An 18,438-nucleotide genomic window follows, 5' to 3' on the forward strand; every position below is an offset into this window, starting at 1 on the left:
TCTTATTATCAGCTGTGATGGCATCAATGTGGGAACAGTTAACGGTCTGAAAGCAACAGTTCCTGGACTCAGAGGCTCTCGAAACTTAAAATAAAACATCTTACAGACGGATCGCTTCCGTTTAACTGCTAATATTTTATGATCCATGACATTAACCTGAATTTGCCATTATACATGTTGAATACATTTAAGGTTTGCACCCAGCATGACCTGGGGCGGTTTGCAGCTGAGTGTGAAGCGTCGGGATGAGAGTTGGCACCTCCAAATCTGAGGTCATGGTTCTCTGCTGGAGAACGGTGGATTGTTCCCTCTGGGTTGGGAGAGAGTTACTGCCTCAAGAGAAGGAGGTCAAGTATCTCAGGGTCTTGTTGATGAGTGAGGGGAGAATGGAGCGTGAGATGGATCAGCGGTTTGGTATGGCGTCTGCAGTGATGCGGGCGCTGTGCCGGTCCGTCGTGGTTCACAGGGAGCTGAGCCAGAAGGTGAAGCTTTCCATTTCCTGGTCCATCTCCGTCCCAACCCTCACCTATGGTCATGAGCTCTGGGTAGTGACTGAAAGAATGAGGTCACAGATACAAGCGTCTGAAATGAGTTTCCTCTGTAGGGTGTCTGTGCTCAGCCTTAGAGATAGGGGGAGGAGTCAGACATCTGGAGGGAGCTCGGAGTAGAGCCGCTGCTCCTTCATGTTGAGGTGGTTCAACATCTGATCAGGATCCTCCTGGTCCAGCTGGTAGGAGGCCCCGGGGCAGACCCAGAACACACTGGAGGGATTGTATATCTCATCTGGCCTGGGAACGCCTCGGGGTCCTCCAGGAGGAGCTGGAGAGTGTTGTTGAGGAGAGGGACGTCTGGGGTGCTTTGCTCGGCCTGCTGTCCCCGAGACCTGGCCCTGAATGAGCCGATGAAAATGGATGGATGGATTGATGGATGGATGGATCTTACTTACCCAGAAAAACGTTTGTGATGCTGTAAAATGTGTCAGCAGCAGTGATGGAGGAAGAATTCAGATCCTTTACCTCAGTAAAAGTTCTAATACCACACTGTAAAAATTGTAACAGTCCTGCATTGAAAATGTTGCTGAAGTAAAAGTAAGTATGGGTGTTCAAGTATTTAAAGTAAAATTACTCAATGCAAAAGTTTAAATCAATTTAATAAATCAAAATAATTAAAAGGAGAAGCAGCAAGTCCTCGTCTTTAAAAGGCTGAAACCATGAAATGTTTTTGCATGAAAAATAATTATCAAAATAATTCCCAATAAATTTTCTAACCAACTAATTGTTTCAGCTGCACTTGTATAGTTTAATATTGTTGGTACATGTGCAGAAATCGTAATTTGTAAAGTAACTAAAGTTACAACTGGGTCTCACTCTGAAGTCGTTGAATACTGGTGCTTGGGCAGTGACTTTTATTTTGAAAGAGACTGTATGCAAACTGTACATTTCCTGTGAAAACAGAAGTGTATTTTGAAAACAGACAATGCATGTAACAGGCTGAAGTTGACACGGCGTCCCAGAACGTCAACAACCAACACACCCAGGGTACCTTGGACGTCATATGTGGACGTGGAAAGTCCATGACCAAACGTGGACATGTGACGAGGTCACAGTGAGAATGCGTTGGAAGTTATCAAATAATTGTACTGGAGTAAAAAGTAAAAAAAATCTCTCTGAATATAGTGAAGTAGAAGTAGAGAGTGGCATGAGATTAAAATACTCAAGTAAAGTAAATGTATCTCAATTTAGTACTTAAATACTGAATGTACTTAGTTACATTCTGGTCAGCAGCGAACTGCACAGGAACTGAAATTACAGTAAATTACAGTAAATGGAATCAATGCACCAAGTATCATATAATTTAATAATCAAATCACTATAATTACTGTAAAACATAATAATCTAAATTTGATTCTATGAAATTCATGTATTTGTTTAATCGTTCCTAAAATCTAAAACCTGTGTTTCCTCATGTTGGACAAACACAAACGAAAAGAGCAAAATTGAAAAAATATTGGTGAATCAATCTAAAAAAAAATAAATCAGTGGGATCCAAGAAAAAAAAGTACAAATCGTGGAAATGAACAAAAATAACAGAACATTTGTTTGTACATTGTTTCTCACATGAGGCCCAGTGTTACAGATTCATGTGCTCACACATCTCGTTGCAGGGCTTCATATCGCTTCACTAACAAAAATATCTCTTTAAATAAAGTGAAAACTTTTTATTTTGCAGGTTAGTGTAAAAGAATAACTGCGGGCCTCATGCAGGAAGTGATACGGTTTGCTCTTATTTTGTTAGTGGTTACTGATTCCTAGGGTTCAGCAGTGTTTTCTTATTTTCCTTTTAATTATTTTGATTTATTAAATTAAAATTTAACTTTTCTGCATGACTGACTACTTATATACATTTTTCTGATTCTACTCATACATTTACTCAAGTAAAATTCAATGCAGGACTTTTACAGTAACAGAGTATTTTTACAGTGTGGTGTTAGTACTTTTACTTGAGTATCTGAATACTTCCTCCATCACTGCTGCTGACACATTTTACAGCGTCACAAATGTTTTGTCAGTGCTGGTTTTTTAATTCTCCTGTAAAGCCTGTACAGACGTCCTGGTTAATCACATTTGTCACAGCTGAACAACTTCTTCTTACAGCCTTTGTTTTGGTGGCATCTCTCCACTTCCCTATTTAGTGTTCACAGGTGACTTCTGATCAAGTGGGATCATCATTGAGCACAGCTGGGCCGGAGCAGATCTGTTGCATCTGGAGTTATTTTTTCTCTTCGCAAAAAATTAAGAGAAAAAATAAGAGATATTCCAGAGAATGTTGCTGAATGAGGCCTGTGATGTTGTTAAGGAGAGGGAGGTTGACTGAGGGTTTTTGTGTAACAGCAGAGACCAGTTACAGCAGAGGCCTCTGGGAAACTGACTCTCCTTCACGCTCAGCAAACACCGTCATCATCAACACAACATCCCTGCAGTTCACTGGGATAAAAACGGCCTCTCTGTCATAAAAACACCACCATGTTTGTTTTGTCACTGCAGCACCAAGGACAATATTCTGAATTTGATGCTGGTCACGTAAACAGTGTATTCAGAATTAGGCCTTTTCCCAAATGTAGCATTTTCCAATTAAGACATTTGAGATTTGACGGTATTATTCAGGTTTTAATGGCATTATTTGGACATGTATACAGCCCATTCAGAACATGTGTCTCAGCTGGGATTTTTACTGCAGTTTGCGACACACCACCTCTTCTCTGTTTACAGTCGCCTCTGTGCGTTGTCATGGAGATGTTGTACACAAACTGACTCAGCTACAGTTTGAAGGCTGGGATGGAGATGTATGCCCAGAGGAAAAGCCCACGTTGCTCGTCTGAAGGAGAAACACATTTGCTTTCAAACTTTTTGACAGACTTGGATATCAACCATAGACCTACTTCCTCCCACTGTACGAAAATGAAGCCAAAATATCACGCTCACAGACGCTGCCATCTTGTGCTGGTGACATCATTGGGAGCAAGAGTCTGCACAGTAGCGATCTCTGTGGCGTCAAACACCCAACCAACCACCAAGTCGTCACACATCACTGCTTTGTCAGAGGACTTTCACGTCTCCATACTATGCACCAGTATCCTCCTGCATCTGCTGCTGACGTTCCAGGACACCACAACCAATGCAAGGATGCCAACAAAAGCACATGGTTAGGTTTAGGAAAAAAAAATCATCATGGTTTGGTTCTACATTGATGCGGGAAGTGAACACCGACCTCCCCTGTGAAAGTCTGGGGTTTGTTTATGACCTGTACTGCAGCCAGCCATCAGGGGGCGATCAAGATGTGTGGTCATGTTGTCCATCTTTTTTTATACATTCCATGATACCAACAGGATTTTGGATGTGAGCAACCACGTTCTTGAAAAGGCGTTAACGATAACGCCTTTTCAAGAACGTGGTTGAAGGAAAGAAAGAGGAAGAAGAGGGAGCTGTTGCTGAAGGACAGTCTCCGTGAGCTGCTTTCCTCCTGCTCTGTCTGTCAGGTTAGCACAAGCTAACACAACACAACATGAGCCTGTCACCACTCATCATACTTTACTGCTTGGGCCGAAGCCTCGCTGCACACGCTAACATCTGACGGCGAGCTGATAATCAAACACCGACACTGAAACAGCTCGACTGTGTTGTTAGACCTGTTAATAACCATTGGATTATGTTAGCCATGTGATGCTAACAGTTAGCCCTGTCACTCGTACGTTTACCATGACCTACAGTCCCAGCTGGACGAGGACATTTAACTGGCCTACTGTCCTTGTCCCAGTATACAAGCACGGGAGGGGAATCCATTTATTGAGCCAAGTATGTGCGACTCCTCTACGATAGGTGGAGATATGCCCCCTTTCAGCTTGTTAGTATTGGACCTTTTTCCTGTTGACCTATTACGTCACAGACCAAACAATGGACAAACAAGTTAGCTACGGTTAGCTAGCTGCTAACTGGTACCATGGTGGACAACTTTACAGCTCTGTACATTTGGTCCGTCCAAAAAGTCACGGCTCTGGATGTAGATTTCTCCATGTTGTTACCGGCTTCTTCTTCTCTTACACATTTAATGCTATTGGACTTCTGGGTCAAAGCCCGGGGCGGAAACTGTGGAGCATGCTCAGAGCGCCTCGGCCAGTTTGGGTCTGATTGACTGTATACATGCAGGAGTCACATGATCTGGGTGTGTTAGTCCCACTGTGACTAATTCACTCTAGTACGATTTCAGTCGGACTAACATGTTTACATGGATTTAAAAGTTCAGTTTCAGTCTGACTGACACAATAAATGCATTTTCTCTGATGTTGTGTGAATGTACCGAGGGAGAGCTAGTGAGCAGACGGTTGATCCTTTCAGCTGAACACAAAATAGGAGTGTGTGTTGGTTTCATGACGTTAATGTGAGAGGCACTTGGTGAATTCTTTAAAAAAATATGTGACCAATTATTTTAAGATTTTACAATGTGACATGAAGAAATGTTTCCTAAAATCCTATGTCACGTCTTAACATTCATAAGACCTCTGAAAGATTGATTGAAGACACTTTAACACCAATTAAAGCCTTAGTTTATGATTAAAGAATTCAATGCCTTGTGAGACTTTTTAAGGATTCGAGGAGACTGTTAAATCCAAAGCCTGTGTGATGTGCTGTGCCAGGTTGCGATGGTCAGTGTGACATGAACAAGGTCGTGTTAGTCAGAAATAGTCACTTGGTCGGACTCTGCCATTGGCTGTGGTTCATTTGACACTTGCTTCCTGTGGAGCGCCCTCTGCTGGCCACGTCAGAGCAGAGCTTGTTTTGTTTTCTGACGACACTGCGGAGAGCTGCGGGGCCGCTCCGTCACAACCCAGCACACCCTCCCTCCCTCCACCCTGCCTGGCACGGCACGGCACAGCACCGGCAGCCACATCGCCATGGCGACCGGCCCATTTTGCCGGTCACCACAGTGTGAGGTCAGTGTTTCCATGGCGATGGAGCAGATGAGCGGTAATCCGTCCTTGTTTTTGCACCGTGGAAACAGGACGGGAGGGTGGAGGCAGAGAGAGGAGGGGAGGGGAGGGGAGGTGGAGTCGTGAGCATGTGTTAGCATGTGTGTGTGATCTCCCTCTCACTAAAGCTGCAGCCAACCCCCCCCCCCCCCCCCTTTTCCTCCTTCCACTCTTCGCTCTTAATAGCGAATTTGCAATAATGCACTGCAGACCAGGCAGGAGCCAGCGGAAGATTAAAAGGCGCTGATGATCTAGAGCAAAAAAAAACGAGGTCACCACAAACAGGCAGCGTTTCACTGCTGCTGCGTAATCAGCTCCTGCAGGAGGCTGAGGGAGAGCTGCAGCAACACAGGACACGGCGGGAAGGACAGGAAAGGACAGAGAGCAGATAGATGATGTTCGTGTTGAGCCTCAGGGCTTCTGTAGTTTCTCCACATGGTGACATGTGCAGGTCTTTTATCGCTCACAATTTGTATGACCGACTTCTGGATCTCGGACCCTCCTTTAAGTTACAGTTTTCTGCTGCTTTATTGTGTTTGTGTTCGTATGTATATTATTTCTTAATGTATAAAGAGCATTTTGTCACTGTGTCACCTGATGAAGCTTTGCTCTCTGAGGTCAAATAAAAATATTTTATTTAGAGAAAAAGGGGGGTGGAGGGACGTGTTGATGATGATGCAGTTCCCTGCAGCTGCCACTAGATGAAGAGTCATATTTTAGGGATATCTTTAATTGATGACGTGATGAGAAAATGGCTCGGGGGGGCTACATGGTGTGAATACATGTGATCAGTGTACAAACTGTGATCAAAACAGGCTTTAAGGAGCGTTTTGTAACCAACAGATTTGTTTAGGTGTCGTTTTCCAGCTTCCTCGTCGTGAGTTAAAAAACACCCTGATTAATGTGGAGGACGCTGATGTCGTGCGTGAGAGGATTTGACCCGTCGGCGCCGTGAAGCAGCAGCGTTGCAGGTTGTCGGTGTGAAAAAGAACTGGATTTAGAGATTCTGTTTTTACAAACTGCAGCGGCTGCAGATCGACACCAGCAGCACATTCATCATCTCTGACTCGTCTTTTTTTTTTTATTCCCCTCCCTTTAAAACTCCCCTCCTCTTCCTCCTCTTTCTCTTTTTCTCTCTGGCATCTTTCAAATGGTGCAGATGCTCCTGATTGGCTGGCTGACAGGCTTTGGCGTGAGGTGTGAGAGGGGGGCGTGGGCTAGCAGCCAATCCCGTGCTCCCTGTGTCTCCCAGCCCCCTCTTTTTCCCTTTTTTTTTTTTCAAACCTTCCATGAATATTCACCAGCCTGTACCGTCACCTCCCTCCCTCCCTCCTCCATCCTCCCCTCTGAGATTTAAATCTGTGCCCGCCCTCCCCCGCCTCCTCCTTCCTCTTTCTTATGTAGAAGAACAGCAGCCTCTTGCAACATGGAGGGACGGCAGCTCGCTTTGTGTTGCTGACACAATGGAGTCCAACACCCCCCCACCCTCCTCCCGTCCTCCCTCCCCTCCCCTCCCTCTGCAGATTTTAGGTTGCAGTGCAGCCTCTCTGCTCACAGCTCGGGCTATAAATAACTCGGCAGCCATCTTATCTTTTTTTTGTTGTAACCCTGTGGAGGAGATGAGGAAGGGGGAGAAGGAGGAGGAGAGGGAGGGTGGGTGGGGGGGCTCCAGGGATGAATATGATGAGGGTCACGTGAGCGACGAAATTAGCCGAAGGCCTCAAAGCTTCAGCATTAGTGAGCTGTTGAAGAATAAAGATTAATGAACAGGTGGTGCAGAGCAGACCGGCAGCGAGGCAGAGTTCTTCTTGTTTTCACTTGTTAGTTGAGGATGAAATGACTTCCTGTTGTTGTTTGTTAGTGGTTTAAAATTTAAAGTTGCATTCAGAATCTGAAGATGGGGGTTGTTGTAGAACCAAAGAGACAAACAGGCCTTTTGCACAGAGACACTGTGACATGAAGAAAGCACTGGTTTAACTAGTGAATGATGGCTGAATTCCATTTAGCTGTTTGAGGGCCCTGGTACTGGCAGCCTCTCCAGGATGTCACGGGATGTTGTTGGGATTGTTGCCGCCTGATTGTCTGTTGTGACGTTTATCAGTGTTTTTTGCTATGATATGTGGGGGCAAGTAAAAACGGTAAAACTTGTTTCGTATTCGGAGCCTGTTTAAATGAACCTATTGGTGATGGAGGGGCAACAACAGCTGATCACCATCAATAGCTGTTGTTGCCATTCAACGCAGCTCAGAAGGGTCCTCCCCCTGAGAGGCTCTCTGGCTAGCACAAACTAAAACATCACAATGTGACCTCATCCTGACCAAAGCTCTCCAGCCGACACCAAGCCTTTAATCTCACACCAACACCGGAACGTTCGTCTCTGTTGTTGAACCTCGTTGGGTAACATTAGTTGTGTGATGCTAACAGTTAGCCCTGTCACCGTTACCCCTTTTTCAACAACGTGGAACCATTCTGTTCCACTTCCTGTGGCTAGTTCTGAACCGTTCAGAGCATTTCGACCAAAAACAAATTGGTTCCAAACTCCAAAAGTTGGTTCTGAGCTGGAGTCCAAAACTAGAATTATCGCGCCTCTGTGCACCAGTCAAGTTTCTGTGAAGGTTTCCATCCATGTCTGTGAAAACATGGACGCAGCAGTCTCATGACAAACAGAGAGGCTGATCGAATCAATATGCTGCACTCAGCTCTACGATTAAATTAGATTTTACATGATTTACATCTGCAGTGAAGTTGCGGTCACTGGGTGCGGTTACATGATGGCTTCTCATTCAGAATGAAATCATTCTGAATTAAAGTCTTTCCAGGTAGTTTACATGAGAAATATTCATTCCGAATGAGGGTTTACACGGAGATCAGTTTAATCGCCTTTATTAAGGTTTGGGGCAGGGAAGGTTTCTGATTGGATAGAGGGCGGGGCGGATGCTACGTGTTTACGTTTACTGGAAGAAAACACTGTAGTCCTCGCTCTGGATAACAAGATGCTTGACGCCGCCGTTCTNTTGGCCATTTTCATTCTGAATTAGGTGTTTACAAGATCACTTTTAATAGGAATGAACTTTCACTGCGAATGAAAAGGGAATTAAACTGTCCATGTAAACACACTCAGTGGACAAGATTCAAGGTCACACAGAATTCTCGAGGTTTCACTGCAAACCCCAGTTCACTCACTCAACACATTTTTGTAAACACCTTACACTCTTAGTAACTAATTAACTTTTAGTTTAGTACAGCACAGTTATGTACAAGTTTTGAGTTCACCAGACACAATAAAAATGTGTCACATGACCCGTCTTACAGGAATCTTAAGTCAGTTTGACATTTTTTTGTGTTCAAGCTTTTAATTGTAACTCATTGAACTATAAAAACATATTGTGGCGAGCTTATGTTTCTGAAATGCTAGAATAAGGCAGAAAAATAAATTCTGAACCAGGAAGTTCTCTTTATTTCACCTCAGCACAACTTTATGTTGGGTCATAGGCGGGAGGTCACTGACTGTGTATGACTTAGCCTATTTCTAATGGGTTTACCTGCGTTTTAAAAACTGGCGTACACATGCTAATTCTGGTTGAAATGGGGTTTAAGTGTCTGACAAAATTATGAAAAGGATCTCTACAAAGAGTCACCCTCACCAAACCCACCAGACTGCATTTAAATAATGAACTCACACTGTCAGTTTTGTGATTCATCAACAGAAGGTGATGTCAAGGTACAAGGAGGGCTGGAGGTGATGCAATACAAAGAACCAATAATTGATGTGTTTAACTAAAAAATCTACACTCACCAGCCACTTTATTAGGTACACCTCTTCAACTGCTCATTAACACAAATATCTAATCAAGTGACTTTGAACGTGGCATGGTTGTTGGTGCCAGACGGGCTGGTCTGAGTATTTACTGGGATTTTCAGCACAACCATCTCTAGGGTTTACAGAGGANTGGACCAACATCTCTGAGGAATGTTTCCAGCACCTTGTTGAGTCTGTGACACCAAGAATTAAAAAGGAGGTCCAACCTGGTACCAGCAAGGTGTACCTAATAAAGTGGCTAGTGAGTGTCAATATATTTATTTATATCTACTGTGACTTTTAGTTTGTATGGTTAAAAAAGGGAGCACTCTGTAACAGAAGATGGATGAAAACAAAACATATTAAAGGAAATGTCGCGTATGTTTGAATGAATATTCATGACATCACGTGTATGTCGGCTTCAGTCTGTGAGTCACATTTACATACGAGTAGTCACACGTTCAAGGTGACCTCACATTCTGTTTCACATACCAAACAATCGATTAATGGAGAAAATAATCAGCAGTTGAAAATGAGCTCGACCTCAAAGTACAGCTGTAAAATCCTGCTTTACATTAATGTGAGTCTGAATCATCTCATGAGATCAGATACATTCACATAAGTCACTTCATTATTTTAACCACATTTTACTGATTATACTCACTTACTTTTACTTCAGGAATGTTTTGAATGCAGTTTCTACAGTGTGGTGTTAGGCTCTGAATACTACTGTACCTTCAACACTGACAAACTCTACAGTTGTGTTTTATTATGAATTAAAGTTTAATTTCTCTGATGAAACATAAAGACTGAGCCTTTCAATGAGACCTACAGAAGTAATTAAGACATTCAAACATGCCCATGTGCTGATGAGCTTTAAAAATAAAACGTATTTATGATTTTTATTTATTGTAACTGCATTTAGTGCCTGAGCGCTGAGCAGCAGACAGGACAGATCTGGAGTCAAACAAGTGTTTCATTTACACTCAGCTGCACCAACAACAAAGATAACAGTGTGTGTGTTGTGCGAGGCCGTCTCTCGACATAAATACTCGCTGGTATTAACCATCATGACTCAACAATGTTCATATTTAGTTTGAGGCTTTACTCAATGAGACGCTTACGGACGTGTTGCACAAACACAAAAGCTGCAGCTTCGACCTGCTGACAGAGTTTGTGAACTCACACCCAACGCAGTGACTCACAGGAGCTGTTTTTCTGGGCTGCACCGCCGGCTCTACAGTCCAGACAGGACAAGAGAGACATAAACCATCATCTGGACTCATGGGTGGACTGAGAGACAAGTGGCCCCTGGGCACAGACATGCAAAAGGCCCCACCACCTGAGTAAGACACAGACTCTGTGGTGGGCGTCAGCCGTGCCCGGAGGCCTTCTGTTTTCAGGTTGTCTGTCTGTCCATTTGTCCCATAGACCATTTCCGGGCCGACGTCACAATGACATCATGTTATCAGCTGGAGGTGCAGCTGCCTCTCCCCCACAGGGCTGTAGGCTCCATAGGAGTGTTAAAATGTGTTTGTCTTGTTGTGTTATTGGGAGCCAGAATAGAAGGAGTCATGGCTCAAAACCAGCCGCCACTGCCCGTCAACAAAAACAAAGACAACTATGGTTAAATGTGATAAGACCAAAGGACTGGACGGAGGCCATCATCAAAAATGCTCACATGTGCAGCGCACACTTCATATCAGGTTAGGGAAAAAGTATTTCCTGTTGTAGGGATGAATAAGGTTATGTGTATTAAGGGTTATCATGTCCACCTCATCAGAAACTGGGGAGGGATTAAGAGGAATATTGGATTTCTCTGGAACGCTAACTTTTTAGCACATTAGCTAACGTTAGCTTCCATAGCAAAACAAACAAGTGTGGTCCTCCTTTGTAAGATTGGCTAGCTAATGTCTGTAAAAGGGTGTATTATTGTGAAGGCGTTATCTCAAGAATGCCCTAAGGGGCCTCCCTCAAATTTGGCAAAAACGTCCACTGGCAGGGTCTGAAATTAAAACTCGCCAAGCACCAAATGTGGGTAGATCTCTGTTTGTTGGGTAAATCTCAGAAGGCTGTTTGTACCAAAATGGTCACGTAACTAAGAAAACTATGCTGAGACTCACTCACTCACTCAGACTTGGTGGTGCATTCAAGTCCACCTTGTAAACTCTGAAATCTACATTGCTTTGTATGGAAATGTGTAGGCGACCATGGTGCATTCAAGTGCACCTTATAAACTCAGCGCTCTCTACTCGAACTGCCACAATGTTTGTTTAAAGAGGAAAAGTTTCTATTCTGTTGAATATTTGTCATCACTTTCTTGTTGTTTCATGACAGCATTTTTAACAATTAGACACTACAATCAACAACATTCAACTCATTCCTACATTTTAAAATTATATCTTAAACTCAAATCAAGTTGCAAACCCCTTAATAACCTTGTTCAACAGGGCCCCTGGTACCTCTGGGATCATTCTGAAGTTGTGCTACTGCAGCATTTTCAAATATCTAAATATATATAATAAGTCAGACCCATGTATGTACAATTTAGCCAGTAAAAATATAAGTGTTCAAAGTAAACTAACTTATCACTTGCTGATATTTTGGCTGATAGAAAATATGCTTGGCTGGTGGATTTTTTCATCTTGAACAAAAGTTTGAGCAGACTGAAGGAACTGTTAGACACGACATAAAACCCAGGTCTGCAGAGGAAATAAAAACCCACAACCAGCAGCTGGTTAGCTTAGCTTAGCATAAAGACTAGAAACAGAGAAAACAGTGCAACAGCTGTAACTCCTTTTACTCTGCCTGTTCAAGGAGGGAATTTTGTGCTGTTATTCCGTTTCACCGTTTCATAAAAGGTACAATCGCAGAACAAAGGGACAGAGTTGTCTCGCCTTTAAGCCGGCAGCGGAGGAAGTAACAGTGCCAAATCGATGTCTGCATTAAAGGGACAGCCAGCAGGACGGGATGGGAGTGACCCATTGTCAGATTTAAAAAGGCAGCTGTTAGCAGTTAGCAGCTAACTCAAAGAAGAAGACCAGCAGCCAAAATATCCGCAAACTGGGAAAACACTGAGGTCCAGGAGCAGCAGAGGATGAAATCAGCCGCCATATAACAGGGACGGTGATGGTTGTTACTGACATGTTATGTTATTGTTAATAAAGCGCTGCTGGCATGTATGATATATGTCACACTAGAGGCTGATGCTGTTGGCTTAGACGTTATGGCTCATTTGCTTTCAGGATGCTGGCATGCTGTCTAATGGTGCATTCCATTTGCACTGGTAAGTCGGTATTTCCCAGCTCCCAGTCAGAAATTTCAACTGGAACACCCAGTCAGTCAGAGTAAAGCTATAAACAGCATACAGCTCAACAACAAAAAAGATTTTACTCATTCTAAATAGTATTGAGCGAAAACTGACGTCCAAACGAGTCCTAATGCCCATCCCCACTTTAGACCAGGTTTTTGTTGGTCAATCGCTTTCTCAAATAGCAACATGCAAACGATGAGCGTGACCACACCTCATTTTAAAACCCACACGCCTACGGGTGCACTGACAGCCACGAGTACATATAAGGAGCCAGTCCAAAAGCGCATATACTGGATGTGGGCACTTGTGTTTACCACATGCAAATCTGGGAGCTATCTGGCTGATGGGAAAACTTTGACTCGAAAAAGTTGGCTTGTGTTTTCACATGAGAATTACCCACCTTTAGCACCCATCATGGGCTACCTCTGCTGTCAGGGCTTCGTCTCTTGACACAGCACCTGAAATGGTCCCTTGTTTAATGGAGGACGAGAGGGAAGCACCACCGCTGGCAGCAGGTGTCATGTTGGTCATCGGGGTAAAAAAGCTCCTTTAGTGTGGCTGGTCATCTCTGCATCCCCCAGGGTCAAATGTTTAACGACACAGTCCACATTGTGAGCATCTTGGGCCCTGGTCTTTCTCATGCTTGACATTAATAAATCAGCATCTTCCTGACACTGCATCAATTTACATCTGGATGAAATAGTCTAAAAGTAGACAACCGCCAAACATGTCCAAACAACCAGTTACCTGTCAGTCGCTAGAATTTCACGTCAACTCATCTTGGTTTGTTTGCAACAGAAACCGAACCAAAACTAAAATTAAGCAATGGATAATTTTTTCCCTCTTGTGCGACCAAATGAACCGACTACACGTGTGACACACCGACTACACGTGACACACCCTGAGTCAACTGCTCCTCATTTTAACGTGGATTTACATGAGTTTTTGGGCTGGACCGCAACAACTGGGACAGCTTGTGCCAGCCATGACGCCAGCTCTGTAAAGTGAACGTCAAAGCCAATGGAAGGGTATGACTGGGGACACGCCGGCCACTTCCTGTTTCAAATTAAAACCCCTGTAGCATTTCATACACGTCCAGCCATATACTATATTTTGACCTTGTCTTGTTACTTTCAACATGATCACTAATTCATTCAGTCTTAGATTCACCAACCATATACAGAGTTCCCACACATTTTTTATCGACAAAATTTCCAAACTTTTCCATGACTTTTCAAGGAACCATAATAAAAATTTTTTTTCTTTCCATACTTGTCTGTTTTTTTTTTTTTTAAATATCAGATTCAAACTCTGAAGATTACCAATATATGTCCACACAACAAAAACAAAATTCAATGACTTCTCCAAAACTTTATATGATTTTTACTTATTCCATGACTTTTCCAGGTTTTTCCATGACTGTGGGAAACCTGCATATTAGTGTTTTTTTCATGACGGTTAAAAAGACTCCTCTGGTGCTGGTAAAAAAAATCCTTTTCACATTTAATTTATTAATCTGATGTTTTATTTTAATCCATCTCCTCTAAATGTCCTGCATTCAATGCAAATAACCGAAGAAGTCAGAGCAGTTGTTTTTTATTAGTACTTCCAACTCATTTATGTAACTGACGAAGCTCGAGTGTCCAAAGTGAACAAACTCAACTTGCCTGCAGACGAAGAAGCAACATTTACTGCTTTTTATTCACAAATAAAACATTTTTCTGATTCTGACAAAAGCAAAAGAGGAAGTAAACATCTACAGATGATTATACAAAAAAGAAAAAAGAAACAGAACAAAACTGAAGAATTGAGACCTTTACCAGCACCAGAGGAACCTTTCAGAAAAGATCCACAGTGGTGAGACAGCGGCTGGGTGACACTCTCCACAGGTTAAAGTCAGTTTTTGTGGTGTGTAAACGTGGCAGAGTCGCAGAGAAACCTGACGTGGAGTCGACAGCGGCTGAGAGGTGAGAAATGAGTGAGTTTTCTTTCTGTAGAGGTGGACCACAAGGAATGATGATGTCCTCTTACTTCCCCAGCAACAAACTGAAAGAAACAGAGATTCAAGATTACAACCCTGTAATTATTATGTGTCAGTGTCACTAAAGTTAAAAAGGGGGACATCAGAGTCCTGCATGGGTCGGGTTCTCAATGAGTACCCCACAAAAAGCTGTGTAACAGGTAAAAATGAGCTACATGCAGGTGGGCAGCAGGTGAGAACAAAAATCTATATTCTTTATTTTTCAGAAAAAAAAACCAAAGTAAAAAGCTGTGCAGTATATGTGTAATATTCGCACATCTAAATCTCTATTATCAAACCGCAGTTCCTTTTATTTTGAAAGTAAGTGACACAAGTGTAACCTTTGACCCCGTGGTCACATTGGTCACTGACTCGAGCCATGAAACTTGCAACTTTGACTTGAACATGATGACAGGTAACGGGTCGGTTCTGGTGCTGAGCTTTAGGAGTATGGGCGGGTGCAGTTTAGGACTCTGGTTTCAGACTTGTATTAAATTCTGCTGACTCTTTATTTGGACAAATCTCTCGTGTTCAAGTCGATGTTCAAAATGTGTAGAGCTGAAATGATTAGTTGATTAATCATTTGGATGAAAATAATTAGCGACTGTCTTTTTAAGCCAATTTACATTCAGACATTTTCTGATTCCAGTTTCAGCTTTTACATAAATGGTATTAAACTGAATATTTTTAAATTCTGTTGGTTGGACAAACGAGGCGTTTGGGCTGTGGGAATTTATAATCTTTAGTTTAATCTGACAAAGGCTTTCGTAGACATCAACATCCACAGCTACAGATAGATTTTCTAGTTTTGGAGCCGCGTCGTGAAAGCGAAACTTAAATGTTGGTAGTTTACAGTTTTAGTTTTGTCTATTGTTTTTCAGACACGTTACACTGCAGCTCATCAACAGACGAGATCTGTACTTCCTCCACCTCTGCATTAGCTTAAAATCATGTGGACAGCCCCGAATTAAACTTGATTTCTCACCTGAAGAGCTGTGACTCGCCAGCAATATCTTTTTGACCATTGTCTTTTTTTAACGACAGCATTGTGGGTCGTTTAGCTCAGGATATTTCTCAACGTCTACAATGAGTCTCTCCTAACCCATTTTTCGTCACACACGAGACAGCAACAGCTACAGAGTTCTCTTTATGCATCCGTGGTGAGGAGAGGAGTCGAGCTGCCATAGGAGCAGAGAAGAGCTACTACAGGAGCTGGTGTGTACAAGCAGAGTGAGTGGGGGAAAACAGATTTAATTTTATTTTTTTTTTTTTCTTTTGTATTTTGTGTCTGTTCTTATATTTTGGTATTTATCATTCTATTTATGTGGTATTGTAATTTTCACAGTGTTCTTGTAAAGCACTTTGGTGACTTCTGTCTTTTTAAATGTGCTATAGAAATAAATGTGACCTTGACCTTGACCTTAATTCCATGGCTGGCGAGGCTGGAAACAGGACAGTGGTGAAAAGTGTTGCAGTGCGGTGCGTCCAGAAGCGCAAAATGCATCTTGCTGCAGCTGGTGTGGGGTTGTACATCAAAGATAGTAAGAGGACTTTTTGATGTGCTACGTTCGCCACCGGTGTGTTTTGGCCTTAACAGCAGGAGATAATTTAGGGGCCGTTTATACGACAACGATTTCAGTAAAAACGGAAAAGTCTGTCCTTTGCGTATTAAAAAACTTCTGCGTTTATATGACGACGTTATTGAAACGATCCCCATTCACATGGAGCTGCAAAATCTACTGGAAACACTATAGTATGCACGCCAGGCCAATGGGTGGCAGTGTAAATTTGCAAAGCAACACCACAGCATGACGGCATGCGCCTGCGCTGAAGCGCCTTCCTCTCCAACATGGTGATTACAAACCAAAACAAAGAAGACACACTGGCGAAAGCATGCACAGATAACTTTGTGTGGATGGACGACGAGGTGGAGTTGCTACAGTAACAGATCTACACTTCAAATCAACAGGGTGAGCAGCACAAACAGAGCTCAGCATTGTTGTTGTGACGGTCGGCGTGACTAGTGACTGGAACCGTAATGCGCATGTGCGAAAAGTCTCCGTTTTCAGAGGAATTGCATATTGCACGTTTACATGACAACGGAGACGCTGCCGTTTCCAAAACGTTGCACTCTGGAACCCGTTTCCAAAACGTTGCACTCTGGAACCCGTTTTCAAATCGTTGCGTTTTCAGGCACCCGAAACGCCGCTGTCGTGTAAACGATCGGCCAAAACGCAACTAAAGTTTACCGTTTTCAGTTGAAATCGTTGTCGTCTAAACGGGGCCTTACATTCCTCGCCTCTGCAGCTGCTGCTCCACTAATCCATCCATCTAATCTGATCAGTTCCGATCGATCCGACCACAAACTGAACTAAGGAAGTCTTGAATGTGATAATCAAACTGAAACTCAACAAACTGCTGCCGAGGAGGAAAAATAAAAAAATAAAACGTCATTAAAAAGGACCCAAAAAAATGTCCAAATTCAGAGAAGCGATGCAGAGTGATGATAAAGGGACACGCAGCGTGCAACAGTTTGATCTTATTTTGTTTAACAGACATTCTGTCGGAAAAAAACTGTTTATTTTTAAGTTTCTTATGCTACTTATAACATGATGAATATCCAGCGCTATGTTTGACACAGATACAGTTCATCCTAAAACTACAGAGATTCAAGATGCAGCTCTGGTCGCGTCTTAGACACGTCTGTAGAATCAAATTAAACAGTGTCTGGACTCACTTGAAGTTGTCTTTGTCCTGCAGGTTGAGCACCAGGCTGTCGGCATTCAGGTAGACTTTGTTCTGGGACTGCGACACCTGCAGGTCACACACACACACACACACACACACACACACACACACACACACACACAGTGAGTGAGTGCAAGCAGAGAAAACACAGGTGGAAAGTTCCTCAGTGTGCAGGCCTGACCAAGCTGCTGCCGCTGAGCACAATGGGAACATTGTCAGAGCTGCAACACTGAGCTGATTCACAGCACGGCGAGAGCTGCTGAGGCCCGTTCACCGGCCATACAGGAAACACACGCCACCACCGGAGCGCCGGGGCCACATGACGTGACTGGGAGAGCATTACACTCTGCTGTGAGGTCACACTGCGAGGTGAAGACCCCGTGAATGAATCATTTAGTCACTGATACTCTGACACCACAACGATACACTACTAAACAGTGTAACACACTCACAGTACTAACAACTCACACTTTATTTACATTTAAGAAGACGATTGAAATGAGCAGATGTCCCCACAGTGTCCCATGACAGGAGAGATTACTGTGTGAACTTGGATGTTGAATTTGTTTTCAGTGAACGGAGCAGCTTCACTCTAAATACTGAGTCAGTGTTTTCTCTGGGCCCTCTGCAGTCGACTTGTGCACCCACTTTTGAACCGTTCGGAGCATTTTGACCAAAAATAAATTAGTTGAAAACCTGAAAAGGTGGTTCCCAGCTAGAACCAATAAATAGCAGGTTTTCCTTGAGCTGAATGCAAAACATGACGACATCAGTGTGTGTCTCATCTTCTATAGGCTGGAAAGAGAGGATGGAGTCTTGCACATTGTAGTTGTTTTGTGATCATTATTAAGCTCCGTCTCCACCAAACCCTTTCAGTCCAGTCCCTTTGGAACCAGCAGTAAGCCTTCAGACATGGTACCTAGACCCTCGGTCTGTTCAGACAGTCCTCTTAAATGTGGGCGGGGTTGTTGTCACTCACTGCTCCGTCCAGCACTCGCTGTATTTCCTCATCAGCGGTGACACAGATGGAAGTC

The 18,438-nt window shown here is 43.2% G+C and overlaps 1 protein-coding gene across 1 annotated transcript in view; it reads right to left on the reverse strand.

The window, feature by feature from the left end:
* Nucleotides 1-14,216: 14,216 nt before the first annotated feature.
* Nucleotides 14,217-18,438, reverse strand: part of phb2a (prohibitin 2a) — a 23,383-nt gene continuing 19,161 nt past the window's right edge. Inside the window, exons 9-10 of the mRNA XM_050032745.1 lie at nucleotides 17,394-17,470; nucleotides 14,217-14,682 (exon numbers count right to left, since the gene is read on the reverse strand). Of these exons, the coding sequence (XP_049888702.1) occupies nucleotides 14,664-14,682; nucleotides 17,394-17,470 (96 nt within the window). The 3' untranslated portion in view covers nucleotides 14,217-14,663. The remainder of the gene's footprint in view (nucleotides 14,683-17,393; nucleotides 17,471-18,438) is intronic.

Source organism: Epinephelus moara, chromosome 21 (assembly GCF_006386435.1).
Source record: "Epinephelus moara isolate mb chromosome 21, YSFRI_EMoa_1.0, whole genome shotgun sequence".
In the NCBI taxonomy this organism is placed as follows: Eukaryota; Metazoa; Chordata; class Actinopteri; order Perciformes; family Serranidae; genus Epinephelus; species Epinephelus moara.